Raw genomic sequence first — 20,990 nt, forward strand, 5'->3', positions numbered from 1 at the left:
TATCATTCAAATTTTAAGGTAAATTAGAAAACAAACTCACCCATCATATCGAGGTCAAGATTATCAAAACATACGGAACATATAATAATATCGATCGTCGAAAGCTATTTCCAGCGAACTCGAATAGAAAAACCACACACTATTGCTCTTGGCACTGCTGACATATTTACACAACACTTCCGGGGGTTAAAAAAGATGCACAGCTCGCTGGTTGGGTATTAAACATGGCTTTTTTAATTCATCAAATTATGGATATTGGTTTAAATACTTACAAAAACGATCTAGGTATGACAGTGAACATGTTTAGAGGATTTCTCCTTCCACAAACGACCAGCGCTCAGCTGATTACTGATTCTTCCATTCTGATGGCGGCTGCGCACAAGGCGAAAAATTCTACCCAATCAGAGGCGGCCAGTGGCTGGAAACATTTTTTTATAGCTACGTTACTACTTTTAAATTTTTTATTGCTCGCGAAAAACTGACGATAATAATGCAAAATTATACCATTTACATTGTGCTCAAACATTTAAAAAGATTTAAAAGAGGTTAGGTAATCTTTTAGGATTAAAACAATGCAGTATAAGCACCGTACTTCACATAATACACTGAATTATAGCCAAATTGAGTGTGTTTTAACTCATTGTGAGTGTGTTTATTTAAATGTTAACGCCACAACATGTGCCATTAACATACATATATAAAGTTTAAAGATATAAAGGTAAATCGGTTTTAAATGTAGAATTACTGTAAAGGTATAGTACAACTATAAAAGATAAGAAAAAATATATTTTTAATAATAAAAGATAATAATATAATATGACAGTAATAATTCCAAATAGAATTATTGGCCAGGATGCCAAATTGAAGAAACCCATAAATAACCTAAATGATTATAAAAATTACTGTCAGAATAATCAGTTATTTTAAATGGTTCAAAGTGTTACCCCGTCATGTTCTCAAGAAATGAAAAAAATCATAATTTGTCCCAGCTAAAATATGCGCAATATTGGTGTGATTCTCAATAGCAAGTTACAAATAAATGTCACACTAAACAAAGCAGGCAATATGCTTGTATTATTAGGATTTATTTTATATTGAATTTTAAACCTTGCCCTAATAATGTAATGGTCCATGAGGCATCTCACAAATTACATTTTAAGTTATTGTCGTGAAAAAATATAATCATTGATCTAAATCGTGTTTTTTTATCCCCATTATCTTAATGAATGCAGTGATACAATAATATTTAAAATCAGACTTGTTGTTGCCTAGGTTGCAATAACTTCATGGTTGTTAAAAATAACAGCAAGGAGGGGGAGGGAAAGGTGGAGAATAAAAAGTCGAGTGCACCTGACTTTACATTTCTAGTTACTCAAAAGACTCAGTATTTAACACATTTTCTATTCATTAATGACATCATTAGCTCGTAAGATATTATTAGCTCGGGTATCTACATCCTCTTTTATTTTAATACTATGTTATCTGTTGGCGTTGTTACGAGTCACGATAATACCGAGTTTATCCTGTATTATGTTTTTGCTTGCATTGAAAAGGTTAACATTGCAGTCGGTAGACTAGATGTTTAAAATATCTAAAGAAGCGACGTCCTCGACTACACAGACATTATTGTACGTCTGTTCTTGTTTGTGTACGAATAAGTATATATTACAACACTTCAAATATAAAATAGTTTTATAATATTCTACACAAAATAGGATAAACATGTTTCATCTTAAACACAGCAAGAAAATTTAAAAAACATGAGATTTTGATGAAAAACGCGATTGGATTACTACATCATGTTTTTTAAAAATAAAATAAAGGGTAACAAGTAGTAATGTGATATTAATATTTTTGTCATGAAGAATAAAATGCCAAAACATTTTTTATTTATTTTAGTGTTAGAAGTATACTCCACCAGTAAATAACAAATAAATAATATTTATATCCAAAATAAAGTCTATAATTACTCATTTTATATCTACAAAATAATGGGAAAGATTTTTCACTAATATAATATTTTAAATTATGGCGCCGATTAAATATTAACATTCGTCTTCTAATTTCGTGGCATAGACGAGACGAAAGTCCTTTTGACTTTTTATTGTCTATGACTTAGTTTGACAGCAGAGCAGGCAGGGTTGCCAAATTGGTGGAGAATTCCTCAAATTGCAGGGAATTTCTAAGATTTATCGAGAATTGGGTATTTTGCGGGAGAACTTTTTTGTAGGGAAAATGCCGGCATTCTGGGCATTTCTTGATATCCAACCATTTAAAAAAATATATTTACAAAAATTGTGAGAATGTACCATAATTTCGTTAACTTCGTAATAAATTTAAAAGAAGTATACATTTTTAAACCCAAAAGAAAGAGAAAATCCTAAAATAACCAGATAATAAAAAAATGCTAATTTCAATAGAATTCGCATCATTTTGGAGTGTGAAGTAAGTTTCCAAATATGTAAATATATATATTTCATTAAGATAGTAACTATAGGTCTTAGTCGTAAGACAGTAATTAAAGGACTTAATCGTAAGTCACTAGATATAAGTCTTAGAGGTAAGTCACTAGTTTTAAGTCGTTAGTTCTAGTATAAACTATTAAATAAATATATTTGTACAGCGCCCTTGAGGGGATTTTATGGCTATATAAATTAGCCAAATATTATTATTAAAGGAACTGGTGGGGAATTTGAACGTCTAATGTGGGTATTTTAGAACACATGCATTGGCAATCCTGGGAGTAGGTCACGTCTCCTCCATATTGTTATTTCTTGATTCTTTTGTCGGGCTATCGTCAAGTTTGATTTCTTGTTTTATTCTAGCGAATAGCCGGAAAATATCTGAAAATAAGCTTTAAATGTTTGGTTAAGCTGTATTACGAATTTAAATATGAATTTTTTGTTTGAAGCAGAAGCATTTACTGGATTTTGAGATAAAAGGAAAATAATGTATCTCGTCAATCATCATACCGTGAGTGATTTATTTATGATCATACTTTCTCTGCAGTGTAGAAATAGGCAAGTATTCTTTGTTTTATTCATTCTGTTGCTATTTACCTAAAATCGCATTTGAAATAAACAAATGTTCGTAATAATAAAGATTACCAGCAAATTTTTAATTTAAAAAAAATAATTGTTCACCTTAACTAATATCCGTTTTTTTTATAAACTTGTCCGCTGCATGCTTAATACGCAAAATATATATAAATAGCACTTTATTTAAACTTAATTACTACAACGAATAACTACGGGATGGAGATGGTACAAGTACTAGTGGTACATTGTCAAAGTTAAGTTTGAAGGTTAGGAAATGCGCACAAATTATTAAAATAACCCAAACTAGTCCCTAAAAACCTATTTTGGGCATGTTTACTAAATTCCGCATCATGTAGTCTCTTCAATAAACAACAATTGATTTCAACTTAAATATCCAACGGAGACAACTATTTAAGTCGGTGGTTTAAGTAAATAAGGTTTTTTGGTTGTTAGTTTGGGTTATTTTAATAATTTATGCGTATTTCCCAGCCTTCAAACATAAATTTGATTGAGAAAAAAAGCACCTTTTACCATATCCCCTGACATAAATAGTCGTTTCTTGTAGTAATTAAGTTAAAACTAAGTGCGGGTAAAATTCGGTTTAGGGCCCGTTCCCACTTCCGTTTTCAAATCGGAGGCGGGTCCCGTTTTAAAAACGGATGCCCTAGTGGCTGTAGTGGATGTATGGAGCTGTTCACACTTGTCCGACACGATTTGAAAACGGATCCGACATTTTTTGTCGGATGGCTCGCCTACGCAGCGCGTCCGTTTTCAAATCGTGTCGGAACACGCTCGCTCATAGTGGTGTATGGAGCTGTTCACACTTGTCGTCCAGTCGTTCCGGCAGAGTCCCCGCCAAACCCCGACCCCTCCCCGCCCGCTCCCTGTCGCAAGGAAGCAGGCACGCTGCGTGCTTGTATTTGGTTATTTTGTTAAGTAAATAAATCAAAACTACAATAATGGATAAGGAAATAAATCCCGAAAATTTAATACCACTGGTCGAAGAAAGAGTATGGTAATATTTTATCTTTAAATAAATAAAAACAAAACACTTGGTGTACACAACTTTTGTACATCAAAATTTTTATTTTTATTTTTTTAAGTTTACTTTTTTTAAATTTTAAAGCTTTAAGAGTGGGTTATAGGGCATAATGGTGATTTGCTGGAAAACGGCTCCCTAAAACGGCTTAATACTACCTTTCGTATGTCATTCTCAGACTTCATATTTTTTAATACCAATTAATGGACTATTATTTTTCAGTCTGCCTATTTTTTTTTATAGTTGTTGTAGGCATTCGACTATAAAAAATAAAAACATTGATACACCATACAACCCACTTTTAAAACTTGGATGTATGATTATCGCGTTAATAACGGCTTTACACTATATTTTTAATTTAAAATATGTATATAATACACACATCTGTAGAAGTACGGCCTCTTATTATCGTTATGATATCTGTGGATATTAACAATTAAATAAATACTTCATCTTGCACCAAATTTTCAACACATTTACAATGTTTTACTTATTACGGGTGAGAAGCCCCCGAGAGCGGTAGTGGGACTATACGCTCCTTGTTTTACGGCGTATATATTTCTAAAATGCCATCAAAATGTTTCATTTCTGGGTCTAAAAGTAGAATACCGACTCACTTAAAGCATTGCAATAATTTTAGGAAGCTACAAAAACGCTAAGTACTCACAAATACTCTTTTTTCACGTAAATTTGTCACATTGTATTTTTTGAACTGTCATATTCTTTGAAACGAATAAAATGCAATATTCAATGTGCGTTGTGCGTACCTTTTCCTAACGGTTAGCACGAACGTCACGATGTTGATTTGCGTGCCTTTTATGCAAGTGTGTGTGAGAATTCATTGTCGCTCTGACTCAGTTGTGAGCGCGTTTGGTAATCAAACCAAAAATTACCATCTCACGCCAAATCATTTTTAGTTTGGTAAAATCGTCAATTTTAAGTGATAACATGTCAAGTTTTTCACTATTCCGACCTTACATGGTAAGGCGTATTCACATAAGGAGTAAACAAGTTTATTACCGTTTTTTTATCTTTAGATTAAACAGACAAAAAAAACTTTATAAGTAAATTTACGATTATATCACCTTTCTGCGTATACACACGTAACCATTCACAATTTGTCAAATCAAAGATATTCTATCTACGTATTGTGTTGTAAAGTTCCAAATAATAAGGGTTTTATAGGAAACATTTTTTTCCCTACCGAGAAAACACAAGGCCTCTAAGTCTATAATAGCCAGGTAACATTTTAAACACCCAAATGCGGCAAAAATTGTGAGGCGCATATTTATTTATTTATTTATTATTGGATAATTTGTATAGCGCCGCTTTTGTGAGATATCACCTCAGGGGCGCTTTACAGTTGATGCAGGTATTACAGAAAATATAAATATTACAAAAATAGAGTGAAGTTAAGTTAAGTAAAATGAAGTAAAGGAACAGGTGACACGAAGATAGAAGATGGAGACTCTGCAGCAAGAATCCCAGGTGGTGAAGAAACTGGTCCAGCTGCTGCAGCGAAAGAGTCCACCGCGTCCACCAACAGTGCCAGCACGAGGTTCGTCATCCGTCCAGGTATGTGTCTGCTGCTAATAAAGCGCTGACACACTATCCTCTCACAGATACCAGACCTTGGCAGCACCGCTGTGACGTTCTACGAAGATAGAAGATGGAGACTCTGCAGCAAGAATCCTAAGTGGTGAAGGAACTGGACCAGCTTCTGCAGTAAGAGAGTCCACCGCGTCCAACAACAGCGTCCAGGTATGTATCTGCTGCTAATAAAGCGCTGACACCTCACATAGATAAGAGACCCTGGTAGCACCGCTGTGACGTTTGGCAAGTCCATCATTTATCTCCATGTAATCCTGTTCCTGGTAATTGTTGAAGTGGTGCATTCTGTCCGCAATAAAAAGCGACGGTTGGGTAATAACTTACCCTGGGCTTAGTAAAAAACTTGCCAGTGTCCAAGCTTGCCCAGTTTCCGAGAATTTTGTTGAAAACATCTGGAGTGCATTTACCGGTCGCCGTTCGTTTCGAAAGTCCAATATTTTTGAGCAAATTTCAGAATATTCACTTTAAAACACTGCACTCAAATCACATATTATAAAGTTCTAATAATTATTAAGTTTATTTTTATTTAAGTTCAAATGTTGATGGATTGATTTTAAAAATAATTTCAAAGGGATGTTGCCTCATTTCCCTTGAAAATACTAAAAAAACACAAAGCGGTTGGAGGAAGCGTTAGGACGCGTCCTGCTGCCACGAAGGGCGCTACAATAATCGCCTATTGCATATGTCGCCGTTCTATTTGTATAAAGAACAGTAACTTTAAATTCAGTAAATTTAAATGATTCACCATTTCATATATTTATTACGCGTCAATACATCTTAAACAATAGGTCGAATCGTGGATTCGTTGAATAATATTTGTATTTAGGTATTATATTTCAACCCATTGACGTAATTTTTTTCAATAGCGTTGGTCGTTAAATGAATATAACTATTATTTCCAACGGCTAGTTATATTTTGATACAGTACTAGTATGCCTTGCACGATACTGCCATGGTTAAAACAGATTATTGTTTAGTTAACACTGAATAATTTAACAAATATATAAATTTAAAAAAAACTTTCTTTTATTTTTCGAGGTCAATATTATTAATATGTATAGATATTCTATCAAATATAAAATTTATAAATCTACCAAATAAATCCGCCTTCGATTTTCTCGAAAACGAAAGCTCAAATAAAAAATATCATAACCCAAAATTGACTTTAAATGAAAGGTAGATTCATTCACAAGTTATACCGTTTATACCACGAGTTTCCGAATACCGTGCAAAACAACCTTTCTTTGTATAGGAAATGTTTCTGAAATGCGATTCGTAAAGCCAAAAGCCGTTCAAATCTAATTAGATTTAACAACAGCAAGTGAATGATAAACATTTATAAAAAATGTCAAAGTAAATGCTTTACCAAAATAGTAGGTTCTGCAAATAAGTCATACCTTTTTACTAAGCTGTTTGTTTTACTTAATATTTCCGATTTCCAATTGCGTACGTGATGATGCGGGACATGATCATGACGCACATTTGACGTTGTATTTTGACAAGTTCATTAATGTACAACTACCGCCCTCTAGCGACAAAAAAATGAAGAGATTTTGACAGTTTGAGAAAATCCGCTGGCATATAACAAGCGCTTAATGAGATGCACGGAAGAGCGTATTAGTTAAATAAACATATAATAAAAAATATTTGAGTGTTTATTGTTTTCTTACTTTAAAATATCGATAGCCTTTCTTCAGGACAAATGCACTTTCTCAATTTTGTATTTTGATATGTTAAGCTCTCTGAAACTCATTCCAGTAGATGGTTAAAGGAAGTGATAGACATTCTCTTAAGCCATTAAGCGCCCTTGAGGTGATTTTTCATGGTGAAAACGGCGCTATATAAATAATCCAATCATTATTATTCTAAAATAATTAAAGAACTTTAGTTCATCACTTCTCAACTCACCAATTAACACTTGGAAAATTCCTACAGAAAATCATTCGGCTATGATTGGGTGTACTCAAAATTTTCTTTTCACTTTTTTCCTTCTTTTTAATAAGTACAACATGACAACAAGAGCTTCATCGTCGTCCATTGTGCACCATTACTGAAGAATGAGCAAATAACATGTTTTTGTTGAATCGACAATTATTTTTTTTCGTAGAGTATGGTCCGTTTTTAAAACGGATCCGTTTTTAAAACGGTAGTGTGAACAGGGCCATTGGCCATCTGTTTTTAAAACGGGACCTGCCTCCGATTTGAAAACGGAAGTGGGAACGGGCCCTTAGGGGAGTCACTCGAATAACCGAAATTGAACTTGATTTAGACTAATTTAGGGCTGAGGAATCCGAATCTGTATAATTAGGTGGGGGTCGGCACTATTAACTGAGTTATAGGGTCTTGAAATTTCGTACGCGATACATAGAAACCATGTTTTATTTATCAACTATGAATTAAAAAGAATCAAATTAACAACTATTTTATATTTTTGACATTTCAGCAGTGCCAACCAAAAAATAAAAAGTGTTGCCCTACAATAATAATATCAATGTTATTAATTGAATGCATGGAAAATTCTTAAAATTAAATATCATTTACCAGATTTGTAGGCAAGTTTTTTACTTGTTATTTTTAACTTAAAAAATTTAATTTTAATGTTAAACAAAAAATATTACCCAAATAAAAAAAATTATGCTAACATTCTGAAAATTTAATAACATTTCAACAAGATTTTTAGGAAAGTTTTTTTACATTAAATTGAAATTTTACCAAAAAAAAAAATTATATGTTTAAATACTTTGATTTTTATATAGTATATTTAAATTAAAATATATTTTATAAATTATTATTTTTTTTTAATTATCATTAAAACAAAGTTAGGTAAGGTTACATATTTAATTTACTTAATTATTTACGTAATTTTATTCATGAACTGAATTTGTCAATAGGTAAGTACTGTATCCATTCTTAACATCTGGCTAGGTAATTTTATTAGCAATTTATTTTTAATTAGTAATCGAGGTAAAAAAGTTTTCTATTGTTTCTGGCACAATATTTTTTTTGTATTGTTTTGTGTGACGACACCATTGAATTCCAAAATATATTTTTAACACAAAGTATAAATAACCATGAATTTATTCAAAATTTTGAAGATTTGTGACAACAAAAGCAAAATGTTGGCTAAGTTAGTCGAGTGGGGCCTAATTCCTGCGGATGGTAGTTATAATTGTCCAGATTGTGGGAAAGCGATGAAGTTGAGGTTGGAAGAAGATCGGTGAGGGATTTTTGATTGTTTTGAATTTTTGTGTCTGCGGACATTCGATTGTTTATGAAGTGTGTTAAAGAAAGGTTTTTTTTAGTTCCGATGGGCTTGTAATAGCAAGTTAGCGCGGGGCAAGAAGAAGGCTGAGCGGTGCAACAAAAGAGTAGCGTTTCGAACCGGTACGTTCTTTGCTCGTTCTCATTTGCCTATATGGAAAATTCTTGGATTCGTCAATTTTTGGGTGCAAGGTGCGTCGTTACGGCTTTCTGGCTTACAGTTGGAATTGGCGCAAGAAGCGTTGGTTGATTGGGCCTCTTTATGCCGGGAAGTTGTACTCGATGCTCACTTTGGTCGCTTAGAAAAGATCGGCGGCCCGGGTAAGGTCGTTGAAATTGACGAATCCAAGTTTGGTAAGAGAAAGTATCATCGTAGCCATTATGTTGAAGGACAATGGGTCTTCGGCGGCTACGAACGTGGCTCCGGCCGCGTGTTTATGGTAGCCGTCGAGTCTCGGAGCTCTGAAACTTTGGTGCCCTTAATCGAGAAATGGATTGAAAAGGGTACACTGATTATCAGTGACTGTTGGAAGGCATATGACTGTCTGTCGGACTTAGGCTACACGCACCAGACAGTGAATCATTCTGAAAATTTCAAGGACCCTGATTCTGGAGCCCACACAAATGCCGCTGAGTCCTCTTGGCGGGCAGCCAAATCTTCCATGACGTCATCTAGTAGAATCAAAGCTCATGTACCTGGTAATCAAGCTCGATATATGTTTTTAAAAACTTGCAAAGTTGAGAGTCTGATAAGGACACAACGGACGAAGAAGGTTTTTCCGATTTATAAGGTATGTTTTTCTGCTGTTATCTTGTGTTTTTACTGAATTAAGAAAATCAAATTAATAACTATTTAATACTTTTGAAATTTCAGTAGTGCCAACCAAAAAAAGAAAAGTGTTGCCATATAATAATAATATTTTTTTACAAAATAGGTTAGGTTTTTAGTTTGGGTTAGAGTAGGCAGAAGAACATGGGAAAAAGGTATTAGAATTAAATCACAAACCAGTCTATACAAACCTAGCGTAGCCCACAAACTACTTGAAAACTGGGATAAAACTCTAAAGGGGACGCGAGTGGGCGTTATTAAAGGGTCATTTTTTTTGTTATAGAAAATCACAGTTAGGTTAGGTTATATATATATATAAATTTAATATTTACAAGATTTTAAGTAATAAACTACAAATCTGGCAAATGATATTTAATTTTCAGAATTTTCCATGCATTGATATTATTATTATATGGCAACACTTTTTATTTTTTGGTTGGCACTGCTGAAATGTCAAAAGTATAAAATAGTTGTTAATTTGATTGTTTTAATTCATAGTTGAAATAATATATAAAACATGTTTTCAAAGTGTCGCGTACGAAACTTCAAGACCCTATAACTCAGTTAATAGTGCCGACCCCCACCTAATTCTTTCAGATTCGGATTCCCCAGCCCTAAATTAGTCTAAATCAAGTTCAATTTCGGTTATTCGAGTTTGAATCTTTAACCGAATTTAATATATAAAACATGGTTTCTGTGTCGCGTACGAAATTTCAAGACCCTATAACTCAGTTAATAGTGCCGACCCCCACCTAATTCTTATTTACAGATTCGGATTCCCCAGCCCTAAATTAGTCTAAATCAAGTTCCATTTCGGTTATTCGAGTGACTCCCCTAAACTGAATTTATTCCCTAAGTGCTATTTATAATTTTTTGCGTTTTAAGAGTGAGGCGGTATTCGACAAGTTTATCAAAATAATTTTTAAAGTTTGCATTTTTAAAGCCCACCAAAACGATCAAAATCTGACGTGATACGTTTGACGTCATACGTACCTCGGTTTTTTCGATTAACAGTAAGGCCAATTATTTATTATTTTATAGAACTGAACTATAATGGAAATGCATGATAACCAAGAGTGAATGCGATACATGAGAAATATTACCTACAAATTCTGAGGCCATCTCCAAACTGCGTGTAAGTAAATATTCCTTTATCGGATTTGGATCTGAATCTCCTGGAAAACTTACGTAAACTTACTTAACGTACATGTATAGACCATTAATTGGATAACCAACACTTCTACCATAGGTCATCCCAAGTAGTTCACTGCGTTTGGTGACTTATCAGGGGTGCCCGGGCTCATGGAATAAGGATTGTCTAGGTCTTGGCAGCTGATGCGTCTGCCCACCTACTGTGGCGTGCACGATTTGGAGAGACTAGTTAAGAGAGATCTTTTTACTTCTCCAGCAGGACTCTCTCGAACCATCGCCGTGCGCCGCAGCGGGAGGGATGAATTTAAACATCCGTCACTCATGGACACACTGACTCCCGGATTCCAACCTGTCCCTCCTACCTTTTTCCTTCCCAGATCTTCCTCTCCTTCCTTTTCTTAAAAAACCTCTTCAGAGCATCCCCAAAGATAACAGAGGCCCTGAGATAATTAATTTTCACTAGGGCCTCCTGTGTGGAGCTAATGTCAAAAAAAAAATCCCGCAATGACTAAGATAATTTAAACATAGTATTGTGTATTGGTGCACATTATACAGTGATGTCCTAGTCAACTGACCCCATGAAACAGCCTTCTGTCATGCTTCCACCTAATTATTTTTATTAACGAGAAAAGTTCCTATACAATCGTTGAATTTGAATATTCAAAAATGTTATACATTTATTTCAAAATTTTTTCATTTTCTTTTCAAAAGTCTAAAAATAACACGTTTAAAACAAGGTCTATGCATGTAACACATGTATGTATGAAAGTACTGTAATGGTTGAAAAGTTTACTGTAAAGGTACTCTGGTTGAGATGCCTATAGTTATTACCATTATACTTATTATCCATTCTTAATGGAACCTTTAGTTCCAGAACTTTCGTTAAATGAACATGCATTCTGTCGAGGATACATTAGGTTAGTATCTCTATATTTAGGTTGAAAAAAAAAAACAACCTTTTTTTTTACAATAAAAGATAAATTTGTTTTAGACCACTTTAATTTTAATTGCACTCTACTGGTTTCGGAAGCACCCTTCCTTCGTTAGGAGAATATTAAAACTTTTTTTTTATGATAAACTTTGGTACTGCTTGTGAAATTTGTTTATTTAATCTATAATCGATTCATGTCTTGTCGATTTGTATTCTGCGTTTGTTTACTTCACAAATGTCAAAACCGAATTGACATTTGGCTCCTTTTGCAAAAGTTATAGCGTTTTCCAATAGGGCGATTACTTTTGCCCCATCTTGTATAATATTTCATCCAATTGAATTTATTTCTTTCCCTAAGATTGCGTACATTTCAGCACTTCTTTATCCTCTCCCAAGTTAATTATTCATCTGCATTTCCTGCCACAAATTTATTTCTTCTTTTATTTTTCTATTGAACTCCACATTGCAGGGTAGAGTGGGAAACTGGTGAATTTACATCACATCACACGTGAACCCAAAAAACTTTTGGAACCCGGTCTACGCTTCTATGCATTTTAAAATACATTAAATAGTTTATATTAACCCAGTATTTTTTGAAAAAAATACAAAGTCATACCACATAATGAACTCCAAAGTAGAGTAGATTTACCATTTTGCCGCTTGTACTAGGTACACTGTGAATAATATTATTTGTAATAAATGCATAATTATGTAGGTGGGTATGTCACCTATTTGATTTAAGGTTTATCCCGTGTCCCCTATTGTCATCCAATTCTATTTAAATATAAAATAGTATATCATCGTAGTGAATACTTATAAACAGCTTATAGTTTCAGGGTCTTACTAATAAAATAGTTTAATATTTTACACAACTGAAAAACAACCATCAATTTATTTATTTATTATAAATTGATTTTCGAGGCTTTTACGTGAGAATATTAAGAAATATACATTATTTATTGTATACAACTGAATTGCTTCATTAACAACATTTTATATTTGCTTAAAGATAAATTGAAGCTGGTAAATGTCCACTGACTTGATATAATTGTTTCGCTCCATTAGGATTCTGGGCAAAGAGTAACTTCTGGGACTAACTAATTTTTATTAGTATAGGTCACCCCAAGTGGTTCACTAAACAAATAAATTTTCACTTTATATTATTTTATTTCTCTTTATATTAGCTTCACACCTCCAAATATTTATATTGAAAAAATATGTTTGGTTAAAAATAACCTGAAAATATTTTAAAATCTCCTTAAATTTCTGTCAATCTGAAAATTCCCGAGCGTACCAATTAAAATGTTTTTCTTTTGTTTCCGAAAAGTTTTCCTCTCATAATGAGCTTAATTTGTTCCAGACAAAAGTTTTCCTCTCATAACGAGCTTAATTTGTTCCAGACAAAAGTTTTCCTCTCATAACGAGCTTAATTTGTTCCAGACAAAAGTTTTCCTCTCATAACGAGCTTAATTTGTTCCAGACAAAAGTTTTCCTCTCATAACGAGCTTAATTTGTTCCAGACAAAAGTTTTGAAATTCAAGTTGTCTTCTAAGATTTTATATAAGTCCCATTTGCTAAAAACGTTTTTTTTTTCTAAAGTTTTTTTGTCCCATGTGATAATCATTTTTCGTAAAAAGATTCCCTTCCCTGTTTCCTTTCTCCTACGGTAGTTAGTCCCAGAATTTCTGCACTGAAATAAATCCTGACTTAGTATTACGCTGTGGAATCTGAAAGCTTATCAATTCTAGCAATACCGGACCATCAACTAAATCATTTGGAATTTTATATACAAATACCAAGTCAGTGAAAATTCTTCTGTCTGACAATTTGAGCATTTCATATAATTTAACAGATTGTTGTAGTTCAACATAATTGCTGGAATACCCATTTTAAAATTGATATAACGTAAGAATTTGTTTTGTATTCTTACAACAGCTTGTACGTGTATATTAAAATTTGGCTTCCAGAATTGTACTCAAGTTGACATCTTACATAGGCAAAATATAACAATTTAATACACTTTATATTGTTAAAATTTCTGGTAAGCCTAGTTAAAAATCCCAACATTTTTAAGCCCTTAACAAAGATGTCTGTTATGTGGTTAACAAATGAAAGATTTGATTGAAAAGTGATGCCTAAGTCTTTGATTTGTGTTAATGTCTCAAGAGCATTGTTATCAATGTTGTAATCAATGTAAGTTAAATGGTTGTGTATCCGTTATGTAAAATTTAAAACACATTTATTAGTAAGGGGTATATTACATTTAATTTTTTTTATCAATATGTAATAAATGAACAGCCAAGCCTGCTGTCCCACGATCTGGTAAAGAAATATATAAATAGATAGATAGTCTGGTATAGAAATCAGCCATTATTGGGGTTAGCTCGTACCAAGACATTATCAAAAGTAGAAGGATACATATTATTAATTTATGTTTTGCCGGTAATTGATACCTCACCCTAATGTAGTATTTACATTGCCAACCAATGTAGCTGGGCTATTCCTTATCAAATCAATGAATTTAAAAAAGCAAATGAAGATATTATCTTTGAATTATTAATAAATTGTATTTTTTTTTTAATTTTTTTTTTTTTTTTTTATGTGACACCTCACAAGAGTGTCCCTGCCTGTGCAGTGCACAGACAGGGGAACTATGTCACCACCCGGTTGGGCGGCGTTGTGAGGCGGAGTAAGGTAGGGGCTGTAGGAAGGGATTTGTTAATGCGGGCCTTGAAGAGGCTCGGATTATAGGAGGGAGGAAAAACAGATGCCGGTAGCTCGTTCCACATACGAGCCGACTTACACAAAAACGAGTCGTAAAAACGTCCCGTTCTCATGAAGCCAACGTCAACCGTGAACGGGTGTTCAGTTCGTGTCCGTCGAGTTTCGCGCACGTGCACCGGTGCATCAGGAATCAATGCTGCTAGCTCCTTGGAGCAGGCTCCATTGAAATACCTGTAGAACAGACACAGCATGCCTACATTGCGTCTATGCATCAGAGAAGGCAATCGGTCTGTTAACAACGGATTGTCAATCAGACGGATCGCTCTCCTTTGCACAGACTCAAGCAGGTTTATCAAGTATTTTGGGGCACCAGCCCAAAGGTGGCTCCCAAATTCAATAGTTGGGCGGACTTGAGACTTGTACAGGGTCAGCAGCTGGTCACTGTTGAAGAATCTCCTAGCCCTGTACAAGACGCCCAACTTTTTGGAGGCCTGATTAAATTGCAATTAAATGCAATTCAGTAACAATATTGTTTCAAACTTTATTATAAAGTTGGATTAAATTATTAAAATTTATTTCACACCTGGTCACCTTTCTGTCTAAAGTTTAAGCGATGGGGCCAAAACTGTTTTTAAAAATAGCTTATATTTGGCCGAAGCTGAATAGTAAACAAAATGATAAGAAGGGGTCTATACAAAATAAAAGTAATGTCATTTTCACATAGTGTAATAATTAATATTATTAACAAAATACATCATGAATGTGATTTTATTTTTAGGAATCAGGCCATCAATTTTGTAGTATGAAATACAGTTTTAATTTTTTTATTTATTTTTACTTATCACTTATCACACAAGTTGGTGGCGGATTCTTAATTTGGGTAGAATATTTGACTTAATATCGGGTATTTGACCAATACATTAGATATGCTATCCGTTGCATCTCTAATTGCGACGTGATGATCTGTTGCTTGTGTATAAAATTCAAGCCAGCACGCTCAACAATCCTTAGAGGAGTGAGAATTTCAATGGCTTCTGTTTCAACAAATCAGAAGCCATAGGAAGTCTGAAGAAGCAACCTGTTCCAGCGTAGCGAAACTATTGCTCGAAGGCTGGAAATAGTGGCACGCGTACTTCGGTCACTTGCGGTAACATGTAGGTGAATGAATGAAGAGCTGTAGTGCCACATGGTTTGCTATGCGCTGCGTGCGAGAACCATCGATCCAGCTCGTCAGCGCTGCGTAGTCGGTTGACCGATGGTACGCTTGGGACTATTTCCAGGCAACATTACCGGGTATTCATTAAACCTTCACCGAGAGTAATTTTGACCTAATTAAAGAACCTTATTTAATTTCTTTTGTCAAATTATAATGCTAACATTAAGACACTAATTACAAATATACTTTTTTCTATTAATGATTTTAATTATTTATTTTTCTTTGATTTCAGATAACTCAAGCCATGCTAGTTACATTTCATAAATAATACTTGACTGACCACAATTGACAATACTATGAATGAACTAAAAACTTTAAACCATCAAAATCCTATAACAAATTTAATTAATTATACAAATGTGGGAATCAAAAAAGGAAGAAGAAAAAGAAACGTCGATATAGGAAAGCAGAATGCCAAAACAGGAAGAAAGCGAAAACATGACCAAAGCCGAGAAGAAAAGCGAGACAACAAATATTCAAACATCTCATACATCAACAGTAAAGACCAACAAGTCCTTCCCAAAGTATTTGAAGATTTCAACTGCAATTGCAAACTTAAATGCCCAGAAAATATCCCGGCTGCTGAACGGTTACAAGAATTTGAGATGTTCCACAGTTTGGGAACTTACAGCAATCAAAATTTGTATCTTCTTGAAAGGGTAGAAGAAAATTTCAAGAAAAGGTGTTACACTCGTAATAAGGAATCCAAAACACAAAGGACGTTTTCAAGAATTTACCATATTAAAGATGTTCGTGTTTGTAAAGAAATGTTTGTTAAAACCTTCAAAATTTCACCAGGAAGAGTTTCAACTGTTTTGAATAAAGTCCGAAATGGTGATGGATTAATCGACAGAAGAGGAATTGCTAATGGAGGACATAACAGAACTTCTAGTGAACTCGTTACCGAAGTCATAAATCACATTAAATATGTTTTAAAGACTAAAGGATTGCCAAGTAAACGGCCAAAAAGGAAAGCACTGCAACCTGAAAGAACTACCATTAAAAGCATGTATGATATGTATAAAAAAGATAAACTAACCCCAGGAATCGTCAGTTTTTCAACTTATAAAGCTATGTATTATAAACATTTAAAATCTGGAGATTTTTTGCAAAGCTTCAATGATGAACCAAAACATCTGAAACCTATCAATATTTTGCAAAGTTTCAATAATGAACCAAAACCTAAACATCTAAAACCTGGCAATTGTTTACAAACTTTCAACGTTGAAATAAAACCTGGCAATTTTTTAAATAGCTTCAACGATGAACCAAAATCTAAAAATCTTAAACCTGGCGATTGTTTACAAAGTTTCAATGTTGAAATAAAACCTGGCAATTTTTTGCATAGCTTCAACGATGAACCGAAACCTAAACATCTAAAACCTGGCGATTGTTTACAAAGTTTCAATTGTGAACCAAAACCAAGCGGTTGCTTACAAAGTTTTAATGATGAACGAAAACCCACTGTCATAAAAAATATTATCCCAGACAAAAAATCAATGCCAAATTTTTCTTCATTTGAACATCAAAGTTTTTCTAGCTGCGATTATTATGATGATATCAAAAATATACCTAGCACACAATTTCATAATGTGTCCATCGATGAAACAAATGTCCAGAAATCAAAGGATCCCAAACCCAGCAAACAATTTCATGATGTATTTGTCAGTGAAACTAATCTCAAGAAATCAAATGAGTCCAAATGTCCAAGTGAACCTGGAATGTTACAAACACCTCAATGTCATGAAAATATTATTCCACCACCTGAGGTATTTTTTGAAGTGAAAATAGAACCACCCTCCATTCAAGAGGTTAAAGTTTTGAAACTTAAAAGGAAAGTGAAAGGTAAGAAACTAGGAGTACAAACTAGAGAAGAAAGGAAAAATAATAAATATTCGAACACCGAATATCTTAACACAAAAAATGAGAAAGTTCTTCCAAAGATCTTCAAAGAATTTGACTGTCACTGTAATAACAAGTGTGCGGAGAATATAACCGTAGATGTACAGTCAATGCTGTTCGAACAATTTCACAATTTAGGATCGTACAGTGCACAAAATCTATTTCTTCTCGAAAGAGTGGAAGAGATAAACAAAAAGCGATGTTACACCAAGAACAAGCAGAAACAAGAAAGAACATACACAAGGATTTACACATTTGACAACATAAAAGTTTGTAAAGAATTCTTTGTTAAAACGCTGCAGATTTCTCCGAGCAGAGTCAATACTGTCTTGACCAAGGTTAGAGATGGTCAAGGACTTGCAGATCAAAGGGGCATCGCCATCGGAGGACACAACAGAATCTCTCACGAATCAAGAATTGAAGTAATACATCACATAAGCAGCATTATTACATCTACTTCTCCCAACTGGATGGATACTAAAGTAGGTTGTCCATTCCCGCCTGAATATACTTTCAAAAAGATGTATGATATGTATAAAGGAAGCTATCAAAGTGAAGTTGTCAGTTTTTCAACATACAAGGCGATATTTTATAAAGAGTTTGGGCGACCGACGATGGATTGGCAATTCACAATGTGAAATTCGTGTTCTTTATTGTTAACTATTTACTATCGAGAATGTTATTAATTGGTTTAGGTTTTCTATAGTTTGTAGTTTTGCTTTTGTTATTTATTTGCATTTAATTCTGATTATATGAGTTTATGTAATAAACACTTATAATTTATTGTTTTCGATTCATTGCCTGCATTATTTATGAGACGGGGGAAACTAAAAGCAAGAATAAAGTTTACTGTTTCCTCTGAACACAAATTATCTGTTGGAAGACTAATGTTGTAAAATTGATGAAAAAGACAGTTTAAATTGTGCCCATTTATTGTTATGCATTACATTTATTTTTTTAAAAGAAAGACAAGGATTCCCAGGTTAAGAATAACCTGACAACATTTGAAAATTTCCTTCTACCATTACGGTAATCGGAAAATTGTTGCTTCTGTCATGATGGAGGCTTAGCCAGCCGAGGAATTTAACTCACTATTCGCGGGTTGAACCCAGATGCGATATCAACTCAGCCACTGACCGGTCGTACATAGACAATTACTAGCAAGTGGTGCTAAGTGAGTAGTCGACTTGCGAAACCCGCTCTGGAAATTTCTGCCAAATAAATAAATTATTAATATTTTTCGTTGATTATCAATAGAATAATGGATAATTTTATTAATATGTAGCATAAAATTATTTTTACAGTCGAGAGTTTTTTTTCTAAACGTAACATACAGATTTCCGAAAAATTCCAGATTGGGTTTGCAAGTCGAAGATTCAAGTATCTTAAATATTGTTTTTAAACTCTTGGTCAAAGAGCAAGTCCTTAACCCAATGCCTGCCCAAGCAATATACTCTGTCAACTATCACACGCCAAGCTATTTCAGCCTTTTTTAAGTTCTCAATTAAATTAATCTTTACGGCATTCCCATTGCCATTGAGGGCTTTGTTTATACTAGATGCTCATTACTGATATCTTTGGTACATACTTGATAAGATATTTGAATCCTCGAGTGTGTCCCGTTATGTATTTTCGACATAAATAATAAACACCGACAGAATAATTGAGTGCGGTGAACCGCCATAGTGCTGACTCACTAACACAAATAAACAAAGAGATATAAGATAAAAACTCACATGTCATTATGGATTGTATCGAGTCGGCAACGATTCTCCAACTTTTTTCACATTTTATATTTGATATTGCACTAAATTGTACTACATTTTATTTACACAATGTTTTTAAGATTTAAAATTAATATTCTTTTTTCTCGTGGAATATTGTTGAGCATGGCCAAACACATAACGGTACGTTACATTCGCCACACATGTACTTCGTCGCTTTTCTTGTTTTTGGTCTAAGTTTAGTGTTAGAACAAACATAACAGTTTTTATAAGGTTTTTGGGTTTTTTCCTTTGCGGGTATAGGTATCGGCATATGTTTTACTAGCATTTTGGCAGATAACCGTAATGGCACATCTTGTGACGTACATGGACCAACTTCAGGGTGCGATGTAGTATGATATTTTTCTAATAATTGTCTTATCACATATAATTGGAAATCAGGAAAAGTAATGTTTTTGGAAGTAACGGTTTTGTGCATAATGTACGAATTCAGTAAAAATAAATCGATTAAATGAAAGAAAACTTTTTTGTACCACTTAATTGATTTTCTAAGCGAATTTACACTAGTTATATCCGCTTTATCTACTAAGCCCATGTTTTTATTATAATCTTGAATACAATTTGGCTTCGAAACTACTTCTCCAGTTCTAAAATTTATTTTCCCAGTTGGAGAAACTTTATCATCATGAAGCGTCGTTAACATGTGAATTTCTCTTTTGTCGTGCCATTTTAATGCCATCAGTGAATCGGAATACTGAGAAGTAATTTCCCCTTTCTTCAATTTGTTGAATTTTGGCATGTTTTTACGGTTTTTTCGCACCGTTCCACATGCGTTAGTTTGGTGGTCATGCAAAAATTTAAATAATATTGGACTAGTGTACCAATTATCTACATATAATTTGTGGCCTTTACCGAGGTAGTCATTTAACATTGTGGTGACAACAGCTCCTGAAGCCCCAAGACATTGATTGTCAGTGACATCCGTCCCATCTCCACAGTAAATAATTATATCTAAAATATAACCTGTCTTCGAGTCGCACAAAATAAACATTTTTATTCCAAACCGATGGCGTTTGGATGGAATATATTGTTTAAACTTAAGACGTCCTTTGAACTCTATAATACTCTCGTCAATGCAAAGATTTTCGTATGGCACCATTGTTTCTTTGAACATTTTTCGAGTGTGATTGACCAGAAGTTTAATTTTATTTAATTTGTCACCAGCAATTTGAGAATCAGGGTCTGACATATGCAGCATACTCAGCAATATCTGGTAACGATTTCTTGCCATCGTCTTGCCAAATATATTACTTGTCAGAAGGGGATCTTTTGACCAGTGCTCTTCTATCGTGTGGTGCTTATTTCTGGTCATTAGCATTGTCACTGCAATAAATATGTAGAGTTCATTAACTGATGTATCTTTCCACCTGCGAAGCCGTGAATGTTCAGAAATAACTTTATTTCTAATAGTCGCTTGATAATATTTGTTTGTCTCCTTGACAATTTCGGCCATTATATTTGTATTTAGAAAGTGTTCAAAAAAATTTATTTCCGGGGAATTTT

The 20,990-nt window shown here is 33.8% G+C and overlaps 1 protein-coding gene and 1 long non-coding RNA gene across 4 annotated transcripts in view; one reads left to right on the top strand and one right to left on the bottom strand.

Moving 5' to 3' along the window:
• Men-b (NADP-dependent malic enzyme b, mitochondrial) overlaps positions 1-373 on the bottom strand; it is a 50,383-nt gene extending 50,010 nt beyond the window's left edge. For both annotated transcript variants that reach the window (XM_089639653.1, XM_089639652.1), the window contains exon 1: positions 273-373. In XM_089639653.1, the coding sequence (XP_089495779.1) occupies positions 273-301 (29 nt within the window). In that variant the 5' untranslated portion in view covers positions 302-373. The remainder of the gene's footprint in view (positions 1-272) is intronic.
• A 2,382-nt stretch (positions 374-2,755) lies between these two features.
• On the top strand, positions 2,756-18,486 carry LOC149418093 (uncharacterized). Of its 2 annotated transcripts, XR_016303126.1 has the most exons (3): positions 2,756-3,020; positions 10,820-10,913; positions 16,034-18,486. It is a non-coding gene; the product is annotated as an uncharacterized LOC149418093 (long non-coding RNA). The 2 variants fall into 2 exon arrangements; XR_016303127.1 differs by lacking the exon at positions 10,820-10,913.
• Positions 18,487-20,990: the final 2,504 nt, after the last annotated feature.

The sequence above is a fragment of the Hesperophylax consimilis genome, chromosome 14, assembly GCF_061612785.1.
Source record: "Hesperophylax consimilis isolate HC1 chromosome 14, BYU_Hcon_1.0, whole genome shotgun sequence".
NCBI lineage: Eukaryota > Metazoa > Arthropoda > Insecta > Trichoptera > Limnephilidae > Hesperophylax > Hesperophylax consimilis.